This window comes from Chinchilla lanigera, unplaced genomic scaffold (assembly GCF_000276665.1).
Source record: "Chinchilla lanigera isolate Chin_1 unplaced genomic scaffold, ChiLan1.0 scaffold00025, whole genome shotgun sequence".
Taxonomy (NCBI): Eukaryota; Metazoa; Chordata; class Mammalia; order Rodentia; family Chinchillidae; genus Chinchilla; species Chinchilla lanigera.
In genome coordinates, this window is record NW_004955426.1 from 3,815,450 (window position 1) to 3,837,484 (window position 22,035).

At 51.6% G+C, this 22,035-nt stretch overlaps 1 protein-coding gene across 2 annotated transcripts in view; it reads left to right on the top strand.

Annotated features, from left to right (window-relative positions):
• The window catches only part of Trio (trio Rho guanine nucleotide exchange factor), a 199,644-nt gene that overhangs the window by 168,177 nt on the left and 9,432 nt on the right, over window positions 1–22,035 (top strand). The window contains exons 37-52 of one of the 2 annotated variants that reach the window (XM_005386123.1): window positions 895–1,043; window positions 2,332–2,398; window positions 3,664–3,767; window positions 5,879–5,948; window positions 7,294–7,383; window positions 7,966–8,058; window positions 8,557–8,607; window positions 8,872–8,949; window positions 9,871–10,062; window positions 11,026–11,203; window positions 13,328–14,133; window positions 18,159–18,406; window positions 19,706–19,844; window positions 20,404–20,431; window positions 20,625–20,787; window positions 21,048–21,169. In XM_005386123.1, coding sequence (XP_005386180.1) covers window positions 895–1,043; window positions 2,332–2,398; window positions 3,664–3,767; window positions 5,879–5,948; window positions 7,294–7,383; window positions 7,966–8,058; window positions 8,557–8,607; window positions 8,872–8,949; window positions 9,871–10,062; window positions 11,026–11,203; window positions 13,328–14,133; window positions 18,159–18,406; window positions 19,706–19,844; window positions 20,404–20,431; window positions 20,625–20,787; window positions 21,048–21,169 — 2,578 coding nt within the window. Of the gene's footprint in view, window positions 1–894; window positions 1,044–2,331; window positions 2,399–3,663; window positions 3,768–5,878; window positions 5,949–7,293; window positions 7,384–7,965; window positions 8,059–8,556; window positions 8,608–8,871; window positions 8,950–9,870; window positions 10,063–11,025; window positions 11,204–13,327; window positions 14,134–18,158; window positions 18,407–19,705; window positions 19,845–20,403; window positions 20,432–20,624; window positions 20,788–21,047; window positions 21,170–22,035 lie in introns of those variants that run through there. The other variant, XM_013514974.1, reaches the window with a different exon arrangement.

The following is a 22,035-nucleotide window of genomic DNA, read 5'->3' on the forward strand; positions in this document are numbered from 1 at the left end:
GGAAACTGCAGTATCTGTGAGATACCACTTTATTCAAACCTTCGAAAGTTAATCTGAAATAAAACCTGGATGAAATGGGGATTCTAAGAAAACCTTTTATTAAAGCTAACCTTGGAAGACATCCCTCTTCTCATGAGAAACAGAGAAAGATGATAAGAACCTACCTACAAAACAACCGAACCCGGAGGGCGTCACAAATAATTCACCCCCGGGTTGCAGTTCTCAGGCCGCTTGGTGCTGGTGTCCCCTGGTACGTAGACAGCACAGGGCAGGGTTGGCGAACCTTTCGGAGCTTCCCCTGATAATGAACGGCCCGCTGCAGCACATGTGCTGTGGGTTCGCCAGCATTCACAGAGGCAGCAAGTCATAAGCCGGACAGAAACACGGCCGCACCCATGGCCTCACCTGGAACCCCTGCGCCCTTCCCAGCTGCCCAGCTCCATGAGGGCACAGCGGAGGGCAGGCAGGTAGAAGGGGCTGGAGCCCGCAGTTTCTGGTCCCAGCAGCTGCTCGTGTTGTAAAGACGTCCCTGTACACACCAGCGGAGCCCAGCACTCCCTCCTCACACTCTGACCTGCAAGAGGGAACCGTGGAGCCAGGTTTTCATAAGGAGCAACAAGTGGTGTGTTTTTTACAGCGTGTGGGTTTTAACAGGATTGCACCCACGGACTTTGTGTCCTCAAAGCTCTGCTTACAATGAAGTCAGATTCCATTTGTTACTTTGAAGGGGGGAAAACGGGTTGAGTATTAGTGATTTTAATATAGTAATACCAAATCAAGTGTTCCAATTTGACAAGTACGTTTGTATCTTCTGTCTTAGATTTTTGAGATCCTAATTTCAGCCTGTCATGGACATAGGTAGTCAACATCACTGATTATCTGGATGTCTTCCAGGCGCTGGAGGATCGTCCTAGCTCACTGCTTGTCGACCAGGGAGACAGTAGCAGCCCGTCCTTCAACCCTTCAGACAATTCCCTTCTCTCTTCCTCCTCGCCCATTGATGAAATGGAAGAAAGGAAGTCCAGCTCCTTAAAGAGACGGCAGTAAGACAAAAATGTTTTCATTCTCATTATTTTCCAGGTTCCCTTCTTTGTCATCTTCAAATATGAGACTGGGACTCACCCCTGAATTAACAAAAAGCAAGTCCAGGGTCTCATGATGAGTAATTGGGTGTGTGTGTGTGTGTGTGTGTATGTGTGTGTAAAGTGCTCAGAACTGCATAAGGGTGCAGGAAGCCAGAGATGCAATTAATTTATAACTAGGAATGATGCCAGGCAAGAGTATCTTCTATCCCTTGAGGTGAAAAACTCCTATACGTTCTATTGTCTATGTGTAGTCATGAAAAAAAAAAAAAGACAGCATAAAGCTTGAACCAGTTTTCTGTATCTCCAACTTTGAACAGTTTCCAAATGTAACTTGGTGATAGTATTCCTCACCTCCAGTAGAACAGCTTATAGTAAACTACAAAAGGTTTGAATTCACCTCTGGAGAAGAGAAGCTGTAAACTGCGTGAGCACAGAGACTTGCTTTTATTTAATAATATGTCCCAGCGCCTTGCCTGGCATTCAGCACAGAGAAGGTACCACGTTGATGCTGGTAAAGTTAAGGGATGAATGAACGAACTAACGAATGAACTTTTTCAGGCCAATTGAAATAGTTCCCTATCCTGATCAAATGGTTGTCCTCTGCCATCGTAGTAGTGAACCTCACAAACACGCGCTTCTTTTTTTGTTAAGTCCGTGTTTGCTGTACCCAGTGATTACATTCATCGGAGGAGTTGGGACGTGCACGTAACACATGTCGAGTCAGTGTTTCCCCTCCACCGCAACCACTTTTGCCAGCATCAGATTCATTTGTTTATCTTCAGTCCTCATAAAGTTCATCATCATACACTTTTGAGTGATAGATACAGATCCAGGACTTTAGCCTCATAAATTAAAATTTTTTCTGTGTCTCCATTGATCTTTGAAATAATCATTTAAAAAAAAGCTGCTTCCCTAATTCATGCCTTCATAAAAGAATTAGATCCAAGCTTCTCTTAGTTGTCCGTATGTGTGATCAGAATCGAGTACGGTCAGTCAGCCCAGTTGTGCCAAGGCACGTGTGTCTGTGTGAGCGTCCTCTGACATCCAGGGCTCTCATGGGCGGGGCACTCACTGCATCGTTTACAGGTTACGTAAATGATTGGAACACCTAGAATGGTAAGACCCAGTTGTGTACATGTGATATCTTACTGTGTAGTCCAAAAATGAGTCTATTCTGACAAAAGCCAAAAGGGATTCATTTAGCAAATGAGTTTGGATTATAAACACTATTTTTCTTTTTTTCTAGCTATGTTTTGCAAGAATTGGTGGACACAGAGCGTGACTATGTACGGGACCTTGGCTATGTAGTTGAGGTGTGTATTTTCAGAAATGTAATAGCTGCGTCAGTCCCAAGAGTTACCCAGAGAAGTAGGGCCTTAAACAGTCTCACGTTAAGACATCTCAGTTTGGCCAACAACAGCAAAACAGCCAACAAAGCATTTCTAAAACAATTAGGCAGTTACTTTAGCAATCTGTAGTCAACTGTAAAAATTTTTCTGCATAATCTATCTTGGTATGATTCATAGAGATATATAATCAAGTTTTCAAATGACTGTATCCAGTCATTTTCTAATCATCATGCAGGAATCTTGCTTTATCATTTTTCAACAATGGGTGTCACCACGGAAGTGGTAACATCTCTGGTTGTCAGTTGGCTCCCTCTAGATTTGGTTCCTTCTTGAATCTGCGCACATGCTGAGCTTGGTCTGGCGACACCGTGTCTTTTACTCACAGTTTCGCACAGAATGGATGTGTTGCCACTTTCACTGGAGAGAGGTTCCCGAGCCCTGCGTAGCCATAGCAAAACCACTGCCTTTTTTACCACCAAGTTAAGCATATAATCATATGAACAATCTTAAATTCTTCAAAATATTTTTGTAGTACAAAGTGTTGTCATTTATTCTACCAGCTGTGCAAAATGTGCAGGACAGTACTTTTTGGGGTGCACATTCCATTAAAAATAGCAGCTCTTACAGTCAGTTGTGCAGTATAAAGTACTTAACCTGCTTACTTTGTCTGTAGTCGTGGCTAACAGTAAGGACGGTACTTCAGACAACAAAGAGACCCTTCCGCAGGCCAGATCCCCTTCCAGTCAAGGGGAAGTTTTAAAGCACAGTTCGGCAATATGTTCAGTCAGCTGTTGTTAAAAAGCTAGTTTATAAAAAGAATACCAGTAAATTCTTATCTAATAGATCATATGACAATCCAAAAGGAAGTAAAGCCTTTGTCCATGTGAGGTAAATGCTGAAAACAAGTACGTTTATGCCCAATTTTAATATTTACTAGCTGATAATATTTGTTCTGTGAAACAAATTACATTTATTTAAGCTATGTTTTAGTTCCATAGAAGGCACTTGACCTAGGGATGCTAAATAGTTCAAGGAGAAAGAATCACAGCAGTGAATGTAAGCATGGATTTCAAGTAACAAAGACATTTTTGTATAGGGGCTTTTGTTTTTAAGGAAGTATTGGCTGCAGAACAATTTGCAGACTGTTCTGTCCTGTGTGATAATTAGCTGGTAGCTCGCACCTGACTCAGAATTCCCCCTGAATGACTTACTGTACACGTCCCACGCAGGGCTACATGGCACTTATGAAAGAAGACGGTGTTCCGGATGACATGAAGGGCAAAGACAAGATTGTGTTTGGCAACATCCACCAGATTTATGACTGGCACAGAGAGTACGTAGAGCACGCGTCCCGCGTGGTGATGGCACAGCGTCCACGCCAAGCCACGGCGGGCCGGGCGGGGCGGTGGGAAGGGAGCCCGTGTGGCCTGATTCTGTTTTCCCACCGGTGTGGCCTCCCGGAGGAAGCTGCTGTGGAGGACGTACTGATGTACCGAGGGGCTCTGTAGTGGCGTTCCGTGGCATAGGGAAGTGTCTTCTTCGTGCTTGTGCTTCAGGACGCTGGGTCAGGGCCTGGGTGGAAGCGCTGGCGGGGGCTGCCTGCTGGGTCAGGGCCCAGTCCTGACTGAACCATGTGCTTCCCCCCCTGTGCCTCCATTCTTCCTTGCACCACCTGATGGAGGTTTCATGGAGAGAGACTGAGTTAGCACTTAAAGCACGTAGAAGAACGTCTGCAGAATGTAGACCTCTGTAGGTGTTTCTAGTTAGCTACACCACCATCCTAACCGAGAAGGGAGCCCCGTGCGGGCTGCTGCCCAGCAGCTTCCCTCCACACCAGCCACCACACGCTGGTCCCTTTCAGTCACCTCTGCTTGTAGATTTTAAAATCCCTAATCGTCTGGGAATTGCTTAGTGCTGGCCACTGACCTACAGTGGGATATTCCAGCTGCAGTCGCCGTGTCCCAGGCCGTGGGGACCTGGGCGGCCGCCTGCTGTCCTATCCATACACACACGGTTGCTCCCCCTGCTGGAAGATGCCTTTACCTGCAAAGCCTGCCCTCCCTCAAAGTTGAGGCTAAGTGCTTCTAGTCCTGGACATGCCCGTCCGGTGGCTCTCTTTTCCTGCAGACAGCAAATGTAACTGTGCCCTTAAAGTACAAAACACCCTATGGATACAAGGAGTTACTGGCATGGTGTGTATCAAGTAGTGTTTTGTTATTTCTGTTCTCTCTCCAAATGGGACGCAAAACCTCTGCACTTAGGAGTGGGGGTCTTTATTCTTATAACCCCAGTAACATCAGATTCACTTGATATCATAAGTGAAGGCACAGCTTTAAAAACCACACTGCACTTCATAGCTCTGTAGACTGTATACCTCCCAGAAACACAGTGAAACCAATTTGAAAGGATATTTGTACTGTTATTTAGTCTTCTACTCCCAAGCCTGGTTTGTAAGCCTGTGACAGAGAAGGGTAAAGAACACGATATTCCTAGGATAAAAATTGTATCCAGATTCTGCCTGCCACAGCGTTCACAGAGCTAGAGAGATAGTGAAGCCACAGCACTGCCAAATTCCATACAGCATGAATTGTTGTGCTAGTTTATAGGTTAATAAAATGCCAAATACAAGTATAAATATATATGAATGGTAATGAAGGTGAACATACTATAAAAAAAGAACTATAACAAAGAAGTGAAGAGCAGTTGTCCTTTAGCTATTTTGTTACTGTGATTATATCTCATTTTAATTTTTCTTTGAGGCAAGGCTTTGCTGTGTTGTTCGGGCTGGCCTTAAACTCACGATGTAGTCCAAGCTGGAAACTCATGATGTAGCCCCAAGTCATGGAAATATTCCTGCCTCATCCTCCTGAGTGCTGAGATCATAAGCATACAACATCTTACTCAGCTAATTATGACTAATTTTAATCTTAATGCGAGCTAACAATTACAGCCTGAAGGTTGATTCTGATACTCGAGAAAATTTTAGAAAGCTGGTGTAAATAACATATTCAGTATTTTACGTTTGTTCTACATTTGAGCCTCTAAAAATTATCATAGAACAACCATGAAATTCATAGCTATGAAGACCAAGTTTTCAGAAACAGAAATGGGCGCATTTCTTTGGAACATTTATTTTTGTCTCAGAAATCAGCGAGCGATACTACTGCTTCTGTCCCACAGGAAGTGGAGATAAGAAATGGTAATGGTCCTGCAAGGGGCAGGTTGCCAGTCTGGATGCTCTCATTTCTGCCTTGTCTCTTTCAACTCTGTCTGTGTTTTCTTTATGTCCTAAGAAAATGCTTTCTGTCTGATGTATACTTGTTAGCACACACGGGACTCTTCCCAGTTGCCTGTGTCTGAATAGACTGCTTAGAAAATGTAAACCTAAGTCCAAGGGCAGAACACAAAATTGGAAATGATTCTGACATTTTTGCCTCTTCTCAGCTTTTTTTTAGGAGAGTTAGAGAAGTGCCTTGAAGATCCAGAAAAACTAGGCTCCCTTTTTGTTAAACACGTGAGTACAAAAGTAGTCTTTATGTTCCGTTCTGATATTGCCTTATTTAGTCAACAGGTTAAAGGAGAGATTACCTGTAGTTCGCGAGAGTGCAAATATAAAGAATAAAATCATACTAGACCGTGTGAGAGAGCGGGGACTCAAATCCCCGCTTGCTTATCGACCTCGGCTGCTTGCTTTAAGTAGTAACTGCCTCGAGGTTGGTACAGTGTGGAATCCGCAGCCCTGCCTGCGAGCCGGTCCCTCTCCGCCGTTCAGGGCGCGGAGCTGCCCTCCTGGGCTCTCACGCTTTCCCGGGGTGCAGGGCAGCTGAAAGGGAAGTCACTGGTGTAGGCAGATCCTGCAGGTGTTGATGCATTTCATAGCCCAGTGTACAAGCATTCTACCTCTGTCATCACTGCCCGTCTCTTCAGGAACGTCTTAGCATTGTCGCGTTCGCAGCGGCAGGCGCACGTTTCCCAAAATCCTGATTTTGTGCTTGGCTGCGGGAGTTTTCGTTATTCCGGTGCACTGCCAGCTGTGCGCCTTGAGGTGACAGGCTTACTTCATCCACGTTCAAGAGCATGTCTGCCAGGCACCCGAGTGTAAACAATTCCAGTCCGTGCCCATCACTCTTCCAAGTGAAACTGGTGATCCGTAAAAAGCCGTTGGCTCAGCTGGCGGTGCCGTCGCCCGCCACCTTCCCTCGAGGCAGTGACTGCAGGCGGAGATGTGGTGCAGACTTCCGTCTCCTCACGAGCAGGTTCAAAAGATGTGCGCTCCATGGCAAACTTTTAATAAAACAAGAAGCACTTATTCATCAAGGACATTCTGAAGTAAAAGTGGGTTTTTTAAGCTGCAAAGCTGTGGCAGTGAGGAGTGCTTGCCACGGTGCCGGCGGTTTTGCCCGCCATTGGCCTTGCTCCTCAGCCCAGATGTCAGTGCCATGAGGGAGGCAAGCAACAGCGCTGTTTTGAAAATAGGTCTGACAGAACAAAACCACTGACAGGCCTCAGAGAACGCGGGGCGTCTGCGCACCACACTTCAGATTTGAGCTCGAAGCGCCTTTTCCTACCTCCTGGGACCAGCAGGCCTGCCAGGATGCTGGCAGGCAGGGAAGGGTGGGCGTGATGCTTTGCTTAGTGTTGAGAAGCGTGTCCTTTTGCCCGCATTTGCTGGCACTGGAAACGGAAGGGTCCCGGCCTTGGTCGGCCGCGCACCGGAAGGTGCTCTTCTGCCTCAGGGCTGCCGCTCGGGCTGAGGGATGATTCCCTTGTGAGTTTGCAGAAATGTGCATGAGCTCTTCTGTCCTGTTGAACTCCAGTGTGACTGTTGAAACCCATCTCTTTGCCTTCTTCCTTCCTAGGAGAGACGGTTGCACATGTACATAGTTTATTGTCAAAATAAGCCAAAGTCGGAGCATATTGTCTCAGAATACATTGATACCTTTTTTGAGGTAAGGCTCAATACAGAAACAAAGTATTTGTGAATCTTCGTTACATTTCAGTTTCTAAAAATTTAACTACCATTAGCATCCAGAGGACCAAGTAACCCTCAGACGCTCGGCCTGAGTGAGAAGAGTTGTCAGTATATGTCTTTCTTACAAATCAGAGCATGGGTACAAATTTAGTCCGTGGTTGTACCCTTGCCATTCAGAAGACTAGAGTTGTCAGTAAAGATAAGGGTTTTCAACAATATAAACTTCTAAGGCTCATTATAATTTCAAAATAATTCCTGACCTAAGCTTTTTGCCTAAAAATTTAAGTATGACATGTGTTTGTGTGAGTAAAAGCAGTTGTAAGTAGGCATTTAAACAAATATAAAAGGCTTATTTGGAAAACAGCTCAGAAGGGTTTAAGTGCCAAAGTTGGAAATCCTGAGACACAGCAAACTACTAGTTGGATTTAATGCAAAGTGACTTTTTTCTTAATATTCTATCAACAGTGTTTTAGGTAGCCGTTCTGACAATCAGAAGAACTAAGAAAAATTCTCATAATGAGAAACACCTAAGTTCATTTTTTTCTCTTTCCAACCGCAGGACTTAAAGCAGCGCCTTGGCCACAGATTGCAGCTCACAGATCTGTTGATCAAACCCGTGCAGAGAATTATGAAGTACCAGCTGCTGCTGAAGGTGAAGGGCAGGGCTCCGTGGGGGAAAGGACGGGCTCAGCAGGTGGGGGATCATCTTTGTAAGAAATGTAAAGCCACCACCCCGTTTTGTAGGACACTCGTACTGTTGTCTCAAGTTCTCATTTGCCTCAAAATCTGAACCGGAATATCAGTGAGAGTGAACTTGGTTCCCTGCCCGTGCCAACAGGTTTTCTTTAGCCCGTTACTTTCCTGGGGTCCGTTGGCCCCGCAGTAGCCCTGAATTGATTGCGTTGTTAACCTCAACTAAAGGCAGCACCACATAAATCACAGGACCCGGGCACGAGGAGGACAAGAGCTCATCTCGGAGCGGAGCAGGAGCCCTTAGATATGGCCCACCTTGGCCAGTAGAATCCCTTCTTGTCTCTGCGAGAAGAGATGAGAAAGTAGAATGCATTCCTGAGCCCAGGGCCTGGCGCAAAGTGACAGTCACACAGGCCGCGGCCACCGTCCTCACGCCCTTCCCTCCCCTTCTCTACAGGATTTCCTCAAGTACTCCAAGAAAGCCAGCCTGGACACGTCAGAGTTAGAGGTACTGTGTGCACTGGGGTACTGTGTGGCTGCGCACCCCTCTGCACGCATAGCCCCAGTCCTGGCATTGCCCCCGTGTTGGGGTCTTCCCTCAGAGGGGGTCCTGGCAGAGGGAGCAGTCTTGGGGGAGGGGTGTGGGTGTGGGTGTTGGGGGATCTGTGCTCTGAAGGCCGGAGGGAGAGGAGCTGAACGCGCAGGTGTCGCAGAGGCGGGCACTGACCTTCCCACAGGGAGCCTGAACGCCCTCTGCCTTCTCCCGCTGCAGAAAGCCGTGGAGGTCATGTGCGTCGTCCCCAAGCGCTGCAACGACATGATGAACGTGGGCCGGCTGCAAGGATTCGATGTAATGCGGCTGCTGTTCTTTGGAAGCGCTCCTCTGCCTCGCGTCCTTTCTTCCATCCTGGATTACTGCTCTGCATGTGTGGAAAGCTGATCCTTCTTGTGTAGTTTCCTGTCTTATCTCACTTTATTTTAACCTGATACTTTCTTTCATCCTCTTTTTGGCGCATTTCATTGCTTGTTTGGGACCCTCGTGTGTGCAGAGCCCAGCGCTAAAGCAGGAACAGGCAGGACTGGGCTTTGTCTCTCGGGCCTCTACCCTTCTGAGAGCTGAGTGTCCGTTCCCAGTGTTTAAAGCCACGCTAGCTAGCTAGATGAAGTGCGACGCGGGTGACCCCAGCCTCTGTCCTCCCTGCAGACTTGACTTAGGGACTCTGTATTTCTTATCGGTCTAACAAATGCGCTGCTCTTAGGAGTCCTAGAGGTGAGTGCAGAACCAGAGCCCTTGTTTTCCTCGCTGTGTAGTAAACAGGAGAAGTTCTCACTCCTCCTGCCAGCTGTTGTGCTGGGGCACTTTTGTTGACCTGGTGCTGTGGCGCTCAGGCCGAGCTCGCGGTGAGTTGCTGGAGGGCTCACGAGGACAGTGCGTTCCCACCGGGTGGCATGGAGCCGCAGCCCCGGCCTGTATTTCCACCTCAAGAACCACTTTGTAGGGTGAGGGAGACCCTTTCACAACGCACTCTCAAGCTCGAATTTTAACTGAGGCCAGGACTTACACAGAGGTCAGCAGGACTTTTATTTAGATGTTTGTTCTGACTGGGGCTCCAACAGTTCATTACAGTAAAAGATAGAATTTAAGCTCTATGAATGAGCAAGGGAAAAAGCAAGTTATTCGGTGGGAGGCGATCTAAGGAGCATAGACTGTTGAATAACTTAGAATGCAATGTTTTCTTCTCCCTTCTTTGCTCCCTTTTTCTTGTTGCAGGGTAAAATCGTTGCCCAGGGTAAACTGCTCTTGCAGGACACGTTCTTGGTCACAGACCAAGATGCAGGACTTCTGCCTCGATGCAGAGAGAGGCGGGTTTTCCTCTTTGAGCAGATCGTCATATTCAGTGAACCACTTGATAAAAAAAAGGGCTTTTCTATGCCAGGATTCCTGTTTAAAAACAGCATCAAGGTAATGTGTGTTAGCTGTGTTTTCTTGTACCAGTGCACACTCCGTTACTGATAAACTGTTGCCTTTTTATGGAGGCATTCCGATGTTGGGTTATTCAGTACTTAGAGAACCTTCTCGTGTATGTAAGAACATTTCAGTGAATCCACCCCATCCTGTCTGGTCTGACCTCTAGAGCTGCTGTCTTGCACACACCTCTGTGTGACTAGCCGTTCACTAGGTAGAGTATGCATCTCTTTCTCTGGGACCCTATAAAACTTGTATTTAAATGCAGAGGCACAGCTGTGGAGTGTCACCAAAGCAAAGAGCTCCCTCAGCGTCTCATTCTTGTCTCCCACTCAGCTGGGAGGGACCCAGCACCCTGTGCCAGGCGTGGGCTTGGGATGGACAGACAGGTGTTCTCTCTGCCCTTGTGTAGTTTGCCCTCTAATGGGAGAAAAAGACAAACAGACGAAATAATTGTAAATGGCGCTAAATCTGTGGCACACCAAGGATAAGACAGAATAGCAGAAGCTAAGGCCTCAGCGGAAGGTCCCTGGGAGACGTGTGCGCTGGCACTCTATGCCTCTTACACCCTAAATCAGTGACGGCGAGCCTTTGAGAGCTTTCAGTGATACTGACAGCCTGCTGAGGCGCACATGCCGCAGGTTCACCAGCACCGCCCCAAACCCTCACCATGCTTTCCGCACAGCCCCGACAGCGCCTGATCTGCTTTCTGCTTCACACGTTGGCTGCCCAAGGACCCCATCTACGTGGAGACACAGTGTTTGTCTTCTGTGCCTGGCTCCTTGCGCTTAGCTTAGGTTTCTAGCGCTCACCCAGGCTGCAGTACGTGTCAGAGCATCCCTCCCTGTTAAGGCTGAACTTACACCATTGTACAGCACATTTAGTTTATCCATGCGTAGGCGCTTGGGTGCTTGGGTTGCTTCTCTTAGCTGTTGTGAATAATGCTTTAATTCTTTTAAGGTGAGTTGCCTCTGTCTGGAGGAAAACGTGGAAAACGATCCCTGTAAATTTGCCCTGACATCAAGGACGGGTGACGTGGTGGAGACTTTCATTTTGCATTCATCCAGTCCAAGTGTCCGGCAAACATGGATCCACGAAATCAACCAAATCTTAGAAAACCAGCGCAACTTTTTAAATGGTAATGTGTGCTCTGTTCTTCAGTGTATGTCTTCCTCACTAATGTATGCATTCTTTCTCTTTCTCTGTGTCTCCTGTTGTGTATTCCTAATAATGGCAGGGCTTAACCTTTACCTTACACCAGGCACTGTCTTGACCTGTGGAGCAAGTGCTCAGGCAGAGCAGTAGCCATCTGAATTTGCAATAGCCAGCAGACTCTTAGCTTATACTCACAGCTGTTCTCTCCCCACCCCGTCACACACAGGACAGACATGAGAGCCCATCCAAGGAAGAGGGATGTGCAAGAAAACCACACGGCAGGCTGAACAGAGGGGGCTAGAGTTGTTGGAGACATCCAGGGAGATGCAGTGCACACCACACCTCCCTTTCACTAAAAACAAGACATGTTTATTCTTCCCAGTTTCTCTGACTCAAGTCATTACAGAGAAGCTGCTAAACACAGAGTGGCAAGCTGGCCCCATGCTGCCCCTCGGTCTAGGTGACAGTCTGTGACTGCTGGCTTCCGCTCTGTTCGGTATTTGCTGACCGGGAAGAGCGTTGGGGATTGCTGGAAGCGATCCGCTCCTGTAAGCTGTCGGTACTATGCATTCCTTTGCCCGTCCCCTTGCATCTGCACCCAGCACAGGACGCTGCTGTGATGTCGCCTGTGGTGAGGAAGCCGCCCTCACACATTGCATCACATCCAGGGGCACTCGCTGAGAAGCCTTAGGTCGAGTGGCATTTTGGCCGAGGGGCAGTCAGCTGCCCAGGCTCCAGTCCAGCTTCCTGCCTGATACCACTGACATTTGCCGTTCGCATCAGATTCTGTGGCAGAGTGAAAGCACGCCTTAAATGCGTTGTTCTTACGTGTGCAGTACCAACATCAGTTCAGAGCATGGGATTTGGAGATCTCTAAACTCGTATCATTGCACGTAAAACAGAATAAACTGCCCCAAATTGCAAACGTGTTTCAGCTATGATGTTAAAGTCCACTGACAGCCACACAGAATTCAGCAGGGAAAACAAGGTTGTGAATGGAGCAGGAGCCCTGGGTGTGTGCACTAGTCACGGCTTCGTGCGGGCCCAAAATACTGACAGGCGCAACCTACAGAAGAGAAGGCGTGTTTGGGCTCAGTTTCAGAGATTGCAGTCTGTGACCAGTTGGCACAAAAGCAGAAGTGCTGCAGAAATTCCATGTTGGAGGAAAGGTGCTGAATTCATGACAGCCAGGAAGCATCGAGCAGGCGAGCACCAGAGAGGGCAGGGGAGGCACTGCGCCCTTCCTGGGCGCCGTCCTGGACGGCGCACCCAGCCGGTACCTCCTCAGTGCCGTCATCCGCTGATGAGGGTAGCGCCACTCACCATCCCCAGCCTGCCCCGAGCACATCAGTCTCTGGGGAGCAGCTCTGGCCCACAGCAGCATGTTGGCCTCTTCCTCCCTCTCTGCCCTCTCCTGAGGAGGCCATGGCCGGCAGGGCTTCCCTGGAGGAGGCGCTACATCTCACGGTTGTGTTTCCTAGAGGTTTCCACACCTGAAAACTGTGTGTAGTGCTTCCCTGGGTGATATTTGCTAGGATTCCCCCATCCTCATCCAGATGCCTGTGGTAAAATCACACAGCTCAAGAGACAGGACAGCTTCCTGACTGCAGCGTGGTTAGTAGGGCTCTTTGCCCTCCCTCGCCTGCTTTGTCCGGCCTGCAAAGCAAGAGCGGTCTGTGCAGCTGCTGCTGAGTGACGCGTGCGGGTCACTCCCCCCAGGCGGCTCTGTGCCTGGCCGCTGCCTGGTGTAAAGAAGGCCTGAGGGAGCCTTGTTCACTGCCCCGCCCCCAGGTCCCGGCGGGCCCTATCCCTCGCCAGAGGCTGCGTGCCTGCTGCGGGGAATCCCGTCGTTCTCGTCTTCCCGCGCTCTGCATTCTTCTGCCCCCGTGAGCATGGCACAGACGTTTGAACTCTGCGGGGAACAGGGAGATGCCCGGGAGGCGTTCGGTGGCTTTCCTGCACTGGTGCCTGCAGCGTGGGCGCCCCCGGGCCGTGACACCAGTCACCAGCACTCCTCTGGCCCCGTGACGCCCCTGGCCCCTTTGCCCTGTGGTTTGCTTCTCCTTTGTGCCCTGACTGAGTCTCCTGCTGTCTTGCTTGCTTGCAGCCTTGACATCACCCATCGAGTACCAGAGGAACCACAGCGGGGGCGGCGGCGGCAGTGGGGCCGGCGGCAGTGGGGCCGGGGGTGGCAGCGGCGGTGGGGCCTCCAGTGGCGGTGGCGGCGGCCATGGAAGTGGCCCCAGCGGCTGTAGCAGTGTCCCCAGCTCGAGCAGGAGCAGGCCCTCCCGGATCCCGCAGCCTGTCAGACACCACCCCCCCATGCTGGTCTCCTCTGCAGCCTCCAGCCAGGCAGAGGCAGACAAGATGTCAGGTATGTCCGCTCCCAGCCCCTCACTGCCTCCCCGCAGCAGCAGCCTGGGCCCTGAGGCTGGCCCTGGCCAGCCCAGCAAGCTCCCCCCGAGTGGAGACCGAGAAGGTCCTGAGCGGGAAGCAGAGCCCATCCCCAAGATGAAGGTGATGGAGAGCCCCAGGAAAGCCACCGGGCATGCTGCTGGCGCGAGCCAAGAAGGAAACGCCAAGGACACCCGGGGGAGCCTGGGCCCGCTGCCCCTGGGCAAGCCCCGGCCCGGGGCCATCTCGCCTCTGAACTCGCCTCTGGCAGCCTCGTTCCCTTCTCCTTTCGGCAAGGAGCCCTTTCCCCCCAGCAGCCCCCTGCAAAAGGGGGGCTCCTTCTGGAGCTCCATCCCTGCCTCCCCCGCCAGCCGGCCCGGCTCCTTCACCTTCCCGGGGGACAGTGACTCCCTCCAGCGGCAGACACACCGCCATGTGGCCCCCAGCAAGGACACGGACCGCATGAGCACCTGCTCCTCGGCCAGCGAGCAGTCCGTGCAGTCCACCCAGAGCAACGGGGTAAGAGCGCCGGGGAGCCTGCGCCCACCCGCCCCACCGCCTCTGTCGCGCCAGCTCTTCTAAACCTCCTGTGTCACCCGCCGTGCTCTCCTGCGTACTAATCCAGCTCCGCTGTGCTGCCCAGCAGCACTGGCCTCAGGACAGACCGGCTTGGCCTCTGTGTGCGGGTGTGTCCATGTCGCAGCCGGGATCGCAGCACCTCTAACCTTCAACTGCGGACCGCGCCTGCTCTCATCTCTACTAACTCCTGCTCCTTGCTTTGTCTCATCTCCCTAACAAGAGAAGCGATCATTAACCTCCTCAGTGCAGCGCCGCTGAGCATCTGCATTTTCCAGCCAGCAGAGCATCTCGGGACTTGGTTCTCGGCCCTTGCCTTCCTCATTGTTTTTTCCTTTTGGTTTAGAGTGGTCTTTTTCCTGCTGTCTACCTCCTATTTAAATTGAAATCTATACACTTTAAGCTTTTTGCTCATTGCTTGGTTTTGCTCTTTTATGCCTTATTTTTGCAGCATTTTTGACTCATCTGATGAAAAAAAAATTCCCTCAAGAAAACTTCCAACAGCAACTCCAAACAAACTAAGCTGGCCAAATGGGGGGAAGGAGTCTACCTGGGGGAGTATTTCCCCTCCACCCCAAGTTTCACTCTGGAGGAGAGACACTCGCGCTCCTGCGCTGCAGGCGCAGGGCTTCAGGCCACAGCGGGCAGAGGTGCTCGCGTCTGTCCGGCAGGGGGCGCAGCGCCCGTGGTGGGTGGGGCATTCCAGCTCACTTGCTGTCACTTCACTTTGTTCTCAAGCAGAAGGGTGGCTGTGCTGGGTCCCCCCAATTCTGTGGCTTCCTCACTGTCCTCCAACTGTGTCCTCCATGGCAGATGGCCTGGCCCGTAACACTTTCCTGAAGGCATGCGTGAGTGAACAGAACTGTTCTAATGAGTGTTTGATCACTTTATAAATTTTTAAATACATTTCCCTGAAAGGGTCTGTGTCTCTGTGTATATATATAAACAAATCTACCTTTGCATGTCTCTTTCTTCTGCACTTCTATTAATCCTTTGTTTGGGTTAACTTGATGTGAGCCTTTCTTCCTTCACCACATAATTTTGTTAAACTGTATTTGAGGAAGAGGTCACGTGGGTCTTGATGGGTTTATTTACATCGAGTCTCAGAAGTGGAAGGCAGGTGTCCTCTGTGGCGGACGTCGCTCTCCTCCTCACTGTGGGGCTATGCAGAGCAAGGGAGCTTCAGCTAGACTGGAAGCACTAGGTAGGCAGTGAACATCGGAAGGCAGTTCCAGTGACAAGGACAGGCAGACCACCCACCAGCACCTCACTGTCTGCTTAGTAGACAGGCGTAGCTGACAGCCGTGACCATTACGGAGTCAGCCAGTGGACATCTCTTGAGCGCATCATAACCTGAGCTCTTGCCCAAGAAGCGCAAAAACAGGCTCCCGAGTCTCAGAATCGATCGCTGTGCAGCGCAGGAGCCAGTGCTGGTTGTCTGAGGACGTTCCTGCGTAGCCACAGAGCACCACAGCCCAACTGCCAAGGGGTTCGCCTGCTCTCAGGCCCCGGCTGCGGGCACCACCCGCATGATCTGACCAATTGTAGGCTGAGGGAGTTGCCTTTAATCTCTTGCGTGGTGGGTAACCTGGAAAAGGAGACTGCCCATGTTTTAGGAGAAACTTAAGTGCCTTACAGAAATGGCCTGGAGTGCTAGGAAGCCTGCCAGAGTCCAAAGGGAGGATTTGAGAGCTCCTCAGGATTCCAGTATTTGGATTAAAAGCAGCCATCGTTTGGCCTGCACCCATTTGAGCTCACAGCCCCTTGGCAGAGCAGCAGCAGCAGGAGAGGCCTCCTCCTCCTTTGGCCTCTTCTCTGGGGCTGGCTCGGCAGGTCCTAGACACAGGCAGGCAGCTGCGCCTGACCCACACACAGTTCCAGTCCTTCTTCCCCTCTGCAGAGTTCGTTGAAAGCAGGGTGGAGCGAGCACAGAACAACCCAGCCCTGCCTGTGCCGGCCCTCCCTGCAGCTCTGTGGTCTGGCTTCTCTCCTACCTGCCTCTCTCCGGCTAGCTGGCTCATGTAGACCCCTCACTTCCCAGTCTGAGTAGCTGATGGCCGTGTGCAGCGGCAAGGTAGTTGTGAGATTTAAGGGCAACAGACTTGGAATGCCTACTACACAGCCTAGCACACAGGGAAGTTCTGTTCACAGAATACCTACGGCTGTGATTATTGTGGCAAAATGTTCAAATTATGAGATACAGCCTTTTACATTACCCAAGGAAGCTATGCCACAAAAACTTTTTGCTTACCTTTTGTAGCACGTTTAGCTCTGTAATCTCAAAAGTGTTAGTTGTAGCCGTAGGAACCAAACTGCTGAAGTACAAGCTTACAGTGTGAAGTTGTGTGGACGAGTGGGCAGAGCCCAAAGCCTGACATGCATGGCACCCCTCGAGCTAAAGTAGGAGGCACCCACAGGGACAGGACCCAGCTGCTCCTTAACAGGCACGCGGCTCTCTGCCAGGTCCTGATTTAAGTGTCGACGGCAAGTAGGTGGAGGCTCTGGTCCCCGCGTCCCCAAGGCTGGTTCACTGGCTTTCCCCAGTTGGCCTCCCAGAGAAAGACAGGAGGCCTTTGGCTCCTTGTCCCCCAGACAGGCTCACTAGACCACAGCTGAGTGGGTGGGGTGCAGGGTGGTCGGGTATCCCAGAGCCAACAGAGGCATCTGAACATCCCGCAGCCCCAAGGAGGCTTTTGAGAACGAGCTCACAGGAAGGGGGTTCCAGATGCCATTTCCCACATCCTTCCTAGGCAGAAGGGTGTGCACCAGAGGTAGCTTAGGAGCAGTCTCCGCTTCCTCCTCCCCTAGAGCAGCAGGTCACTTGTGAATAAGAGCCTGGGACGGATAACTGCCACTGGTAGTTTGCCCAGCAGCTCAGTTGGTCTGTGTCTCTGGTGGCTTTGAGACGTCAGCTTTGCTTGACTTTGCAATCTTGCCTTGGACTGTCACCTCAGCAGCCTGAGAGCCTGCTGTGTGCCAGTTACTGCGGCCAGAGGGATTGGTGCCCCTGGAGCTGCAGGATTAGGAAGGGCAGCGTGACCACACCGTGCACGATGGTCTCCTCCCAAAGGGTTGCTGGCACCAGTGGCACTGTGATGCCACGCCATATGTTCCCAGGACACCTCGGGGACATTTGGATCAGACAAACTCAGTAAGAGTACCACCCACTGAGGGACATGTAAAGGATTCAAGTGCAGGTATTTGTCAAAGCGGATTTCCTTTTCTGATATTCCACATCCTTTTTTTTTTTAAGTGAAAAAGAGATAGAAATTGACTGGCCAGCGACCTATGATCCTGGAATACGTGTTCCCGATGAACACTTCTCTGGGGGCATCTCCACTGTCTAATCTGTCAGTGAGCTGCAGGACTGCTCTGCAGCTTCTAAACTTAATGCTTAATGGTGCCCTGACTGTTTGGGTTGGGAGTGACCCCACATGCCGCGAGCGCAAGGACTCCACTACTCCTGGAGAGCACAGGAAAACCAGGCTCTAATAATTAACACTGAGCATCCCGAAAGTCACCCTGCCCTGGTCTTGTTTTTTTAGATTGTTTTAGTTGCTGTCATTTTCAGGCATTGAAAAAGTTGTGCTAAGCTAGTGAAAAGAGAGTGAAAGAAAAGTGAGATGGGTGTGGTGGTGCACACCTGTAATCCCAGCACCCTGGAAGGCTGAGGCAGGAAGAGCAAGAGTTCAAGCCCAGCCTGAGCAACTTAGCCACTTAGTGAGCCCCTGTCTCGAAAGTTAAAAAAATAAAAATTTAAAGAGCTGGGGATTTGTAGTTCAGTGCAAAGGCCTTGAGATCAGTCCCTGCTGCTGCCAAAAAGAAAGAAAACACATTACAAAAGTCTTCCTGTTGGGCACCTGAGCCTTGCTGTGGGTCCTGGGTCCTGGTGCGCACTGACCAGCGGCTCCTTTTGGTCAGGTCTCATTTCAGTTCCCACCTGCCTTTTTCCATCTTTCCCTCTGCAGAGTGAAAGTAGCAGCAGTAGCAACATCTCCACCATGTTGGTGACACACGATTACATGGCAGTGAAGGAGGATGAGATAAACGTCTATCAAGGAGAGGTCGTTCAAATTCTGGCCAGCAACCAGCAGAACATGTTTCTGGTGTTCCGAGCCGCCACTGACCAGTGCCCCGCAGCCGAGGGCTGGATTCCAGGCTTCGTCCTGGGCCACACCAGTGCAGTCATCATGGAGAACCCCGACGGGACTCTCAAGTGAGTGCGGGCAGTGATGTATGCCCATGGGGTAGCCGGAGACGGGCCGGTATGTGTGAGGTACAAGGGGAAGCTGGGCCGGTGTCCTCTCTGTGCCAGCCCCCGGTGAGCACCGGCGAGCCCCAGAGGGAAGGCAGGGTGCCCTCCCACGTTTCAGGCTTACTGTAGCAGCTTCTTTTATTAACGTGCACTTAGAAACACCGGGCTTTTTCTGGTCACAAGGTGGCCCCTGGAGGCCTTGGTGGGGGGAGAGGACCTTCGGAGCGTCCTAGCTCGTCCTCCAAGGCGTGCTGGGGACGTCAGGTCAGTACTTACCAGGCTGCAGGGAAAAGCTGTGATGCCTTCCATATTGGAGGGTTCATTTGCTCTGCTGCATTAAACAGTATCTTAAAGAAAACTGAACCCCTGTTAGCTTTTACAATTTTTCCCTTCCCGCAACCTCCCTAAATGTTGTCTGTGCTGGAGGCCAGCCAGATGGGTTCTGGGACTAGACTGTCAAAGAACTTCGTGACCGAACGTCTTCTCCAGAAGACCACACACAGGAACCAGGACACGGTCGCGGTGCCACTCCCACGTGGCCGCGCCCACACCGGGTCTGCAGCGAGGGCTGCGCCAGTCTGGGTCGGGCCCGGGCCTACACGGCAGTGTCTCGCTGTTTCTCCTGAGTGTGCAGAGCAGCGTTGCGGTACATGGCTCAAGAGCCCCGCTTTACAGGTGTTCGGGGTCCGTCCTAAGAAGGTGAGGAGAAAGAAACCTAAGAAAAAGTCCCCCCTTGTACTGGGTTTCCTCAGCATGTATCCATGAGCCCTTTAGCAGGGCTCTTCAGAGAACAGAACCAATTGGCCGTGTATTTATGGAGCGCGTTTATTATCAGGAATAGGCTCAGGCAGTGATGGAGACGGGTGATTCTGAGGTCCCGCTGCGAAGACGGAGTCTGAGGCGCCCTGCGGAAGAACCCCTCCACCTCCGCGAGGGAGGCCTCACTGGATGAGGGAGGACAGTTGGCGCTGCCGATTCAATGTTTGTCTCAGCCAGCAGCACCCAAACAGCCTGGCCAGATATCAGACAGAATACAGTGTGGCCCAGTCAAGCCGACACACAGTAGCTGCCACAGATACGTTTATAATTTAACCCTTAAAACTTGATTTGAGAAGTCACTGTTTCACCTCCCGCTTCTCGAGCACTGCGGGAAGGTGCTGAGGAGTGGAGACTGTCGCACGGTCCCTCCATTCAGTGTGCGCTGAGCGCCTGCCAGGCGCTGGGCAGGCTCAGACTCACAGCCTGTTCTCTTCCTCCCAGGAAGTCAACATCTTGGCACACAGCACTCCGTTTAAGGAAAAAATCTGAGAAAAAAGACAAAGACGGCAAAAGGGAAGGCAAGTTAGAGAATGGTTATCGGAAATCTCGGGAAGGACTGAGCAACAAGGTATCTGTGAAGGTGAGAAGGAAGAACCAGGCACCCTGTCTGTCGCCAGGGGCCGGAGAGGTGCTGGGGAGTGATCTCCGGCCCCTGCAAGAGGCCCCTGCGGGGTTGGCAGGTGCCCTGGCGGGGCCCGGCCTGCGCCGCTGCACCTCCGCAGGTGTGCACATGGCCTCAGCAGGCTGAGTCAGATCCCACGGCCCACAGTTTAGCGTTCAGGCACAGGCAGGGCTCAGAGAAGCTGTGGCCCCAACGCCCTTGGTCCTCCACAGGCAGGAGGAAGTAGGTTCAGCAGCTCTGACTGACTCCCTTGGGGAGCCTCAGCAGCCTTAATCCTCGCTGATAGGTTGCCTGAAACCTGTGGGAGTTTTGCCTGGAGGAAAAGAAAGACCTCCTCAGAGGGACTCCGGGGCCTGGGTCAGGAGCCCGGCCAGCTGCGGACGGTGGCGGGTGTTGACGAGCCCTGGAAAGCCATGTCACGTTTCTTTGCAGCAGTAACCGTAGCCCGGAATCAAAGCGGTCTACTTGGAAATTGCGCGTGGTTCTGGTTAACACCTGTTTCCCTCTTCCGTTTCAGCTTCTCAATCCCAACTACATTTATGACGGTGAGTTCTGCCGCTCTCCCCCAGGCTCAGGGTCACAGGTCTGCAGTGTTTCAGAGCACGGGGTGGCGGGCAGCCCTGGGAAGGGGTTTCCTGCGGCGCTCTGGGCTGGGGCAGCAGCTTAGCTGCTGGTTAGCTAGCGACGCCTTGGGATGTGGCGGGGGTGGCCGGGCTGACTGGCCCCTTCCCCTTGCAGTTCCCCCAGAATTCGTCATCCCGTTGAGTGAGGTCACATGTGAGACAGGGGAGACCGTTGTTCTTAGATGTCGCGTCTGTGGCCGGCCCAAGGCCTCCATCACCTGGAAGGGCCCTGAACACAACACCTTGAGCAACGATGGCCACTACAGCATCTCCTACAGGTGAGGGGCTTCCCGGCAGGGGCACCACCTTTTCGCAGTAAGTGGAGATGGCCCTTCTCTGTGGCTGATGGGGTCCCTTTCTTGGTCCCCTTCAGCACCTAGGCTGAGTGCGCGTTTCCTATCTGGGTGTGAGATACAAGCCACTTAAAACTCCTCACCAGTACTGAGCACCTAACTGCCTCTGGCCTGAGGAGCGAAATCCGAGCTGGTGCCCAGAGCACTAAGCCGTTGTGACACCAGTGTTCTCCTGTGTGTGGCAGTGACTTGGGGGAGGCCACTCTGAAGATTGTCGGTGTGACCACAGAAGACGACGGCATCTACACGTGCATCGCTGTGAATGACATGGGCTCCGCGTCGTCGTCGGCCGGTCTGAGGGTTCTAGGTAAGCTGCGGAGCAGCAGCACCCGTCCGCTGAGAGTCCTGGAACTGGCCATGGCCTAACGCTTACGTAGCACAGGAAGCCGCCGTGGGCCCCCTAAAGGAGGGTGCACACCTGGACATCACAGGGAACGCCCCTCTCGGCTCCGCCCCGGAACGCGGGGCCCTGGGGAGCCCCGTTCGTGGAAGGAGGGTGGTGACACCAGCCTCTGCACAGGGCGCCACTGTGCTCTCTCCATTCTCAAAGCGTACTCTTGTAGTAGGCTTCCGGCAGAGTGCAGATCTAGTCTAAGCAGGTTTCGTGAGGAAGGAGGGAAGGAGGGAAAGGTGTGTCCTCCCATGAGGACCAGCTCACACAGCTCAGGGGCTGCCTGGGCATCAACAGGAGGATGCCGCAGGGGGCCTGCAGCCTGGTACCCCTTGGTGCCAGCCCCAGCTGCTCTCTCACCCCAGCAGTAAGGTACTTGGGCGGAAGCCATCGTAGGTCTTGCTGAATTTCTTGTAGTCTTTGGAGCAGATTCTCAGAAGGCAACATGTCTTGCCTGGCTTCTGACTGTCCCTCTTTGGAAGCTGCACAGCACAGATCTGCTGAGAGTGCTAATGCATCCAGGTGTGGGGAGCTTTGTACAGCAGAAAATAAAATACTCAACTCAAAGGTGAAATGAAGCCAGGCACATATCTGTAATGCTAGCATTCAGGAGGAGGCTGAGGCAGGAGGACCCCTGTGAGTTCCAGAGCAGCCTGGCCTACAAAGCAAGACCTTGTCTCAAAAAAAAAAAAAAAAAAAAAAGATAAAATGAGCTCTAGAGTGCCCTGGTCAGTAGCAGACAGATTTTGCTTAGAACTCTGTCCCATGTGCCTTAACCTAAT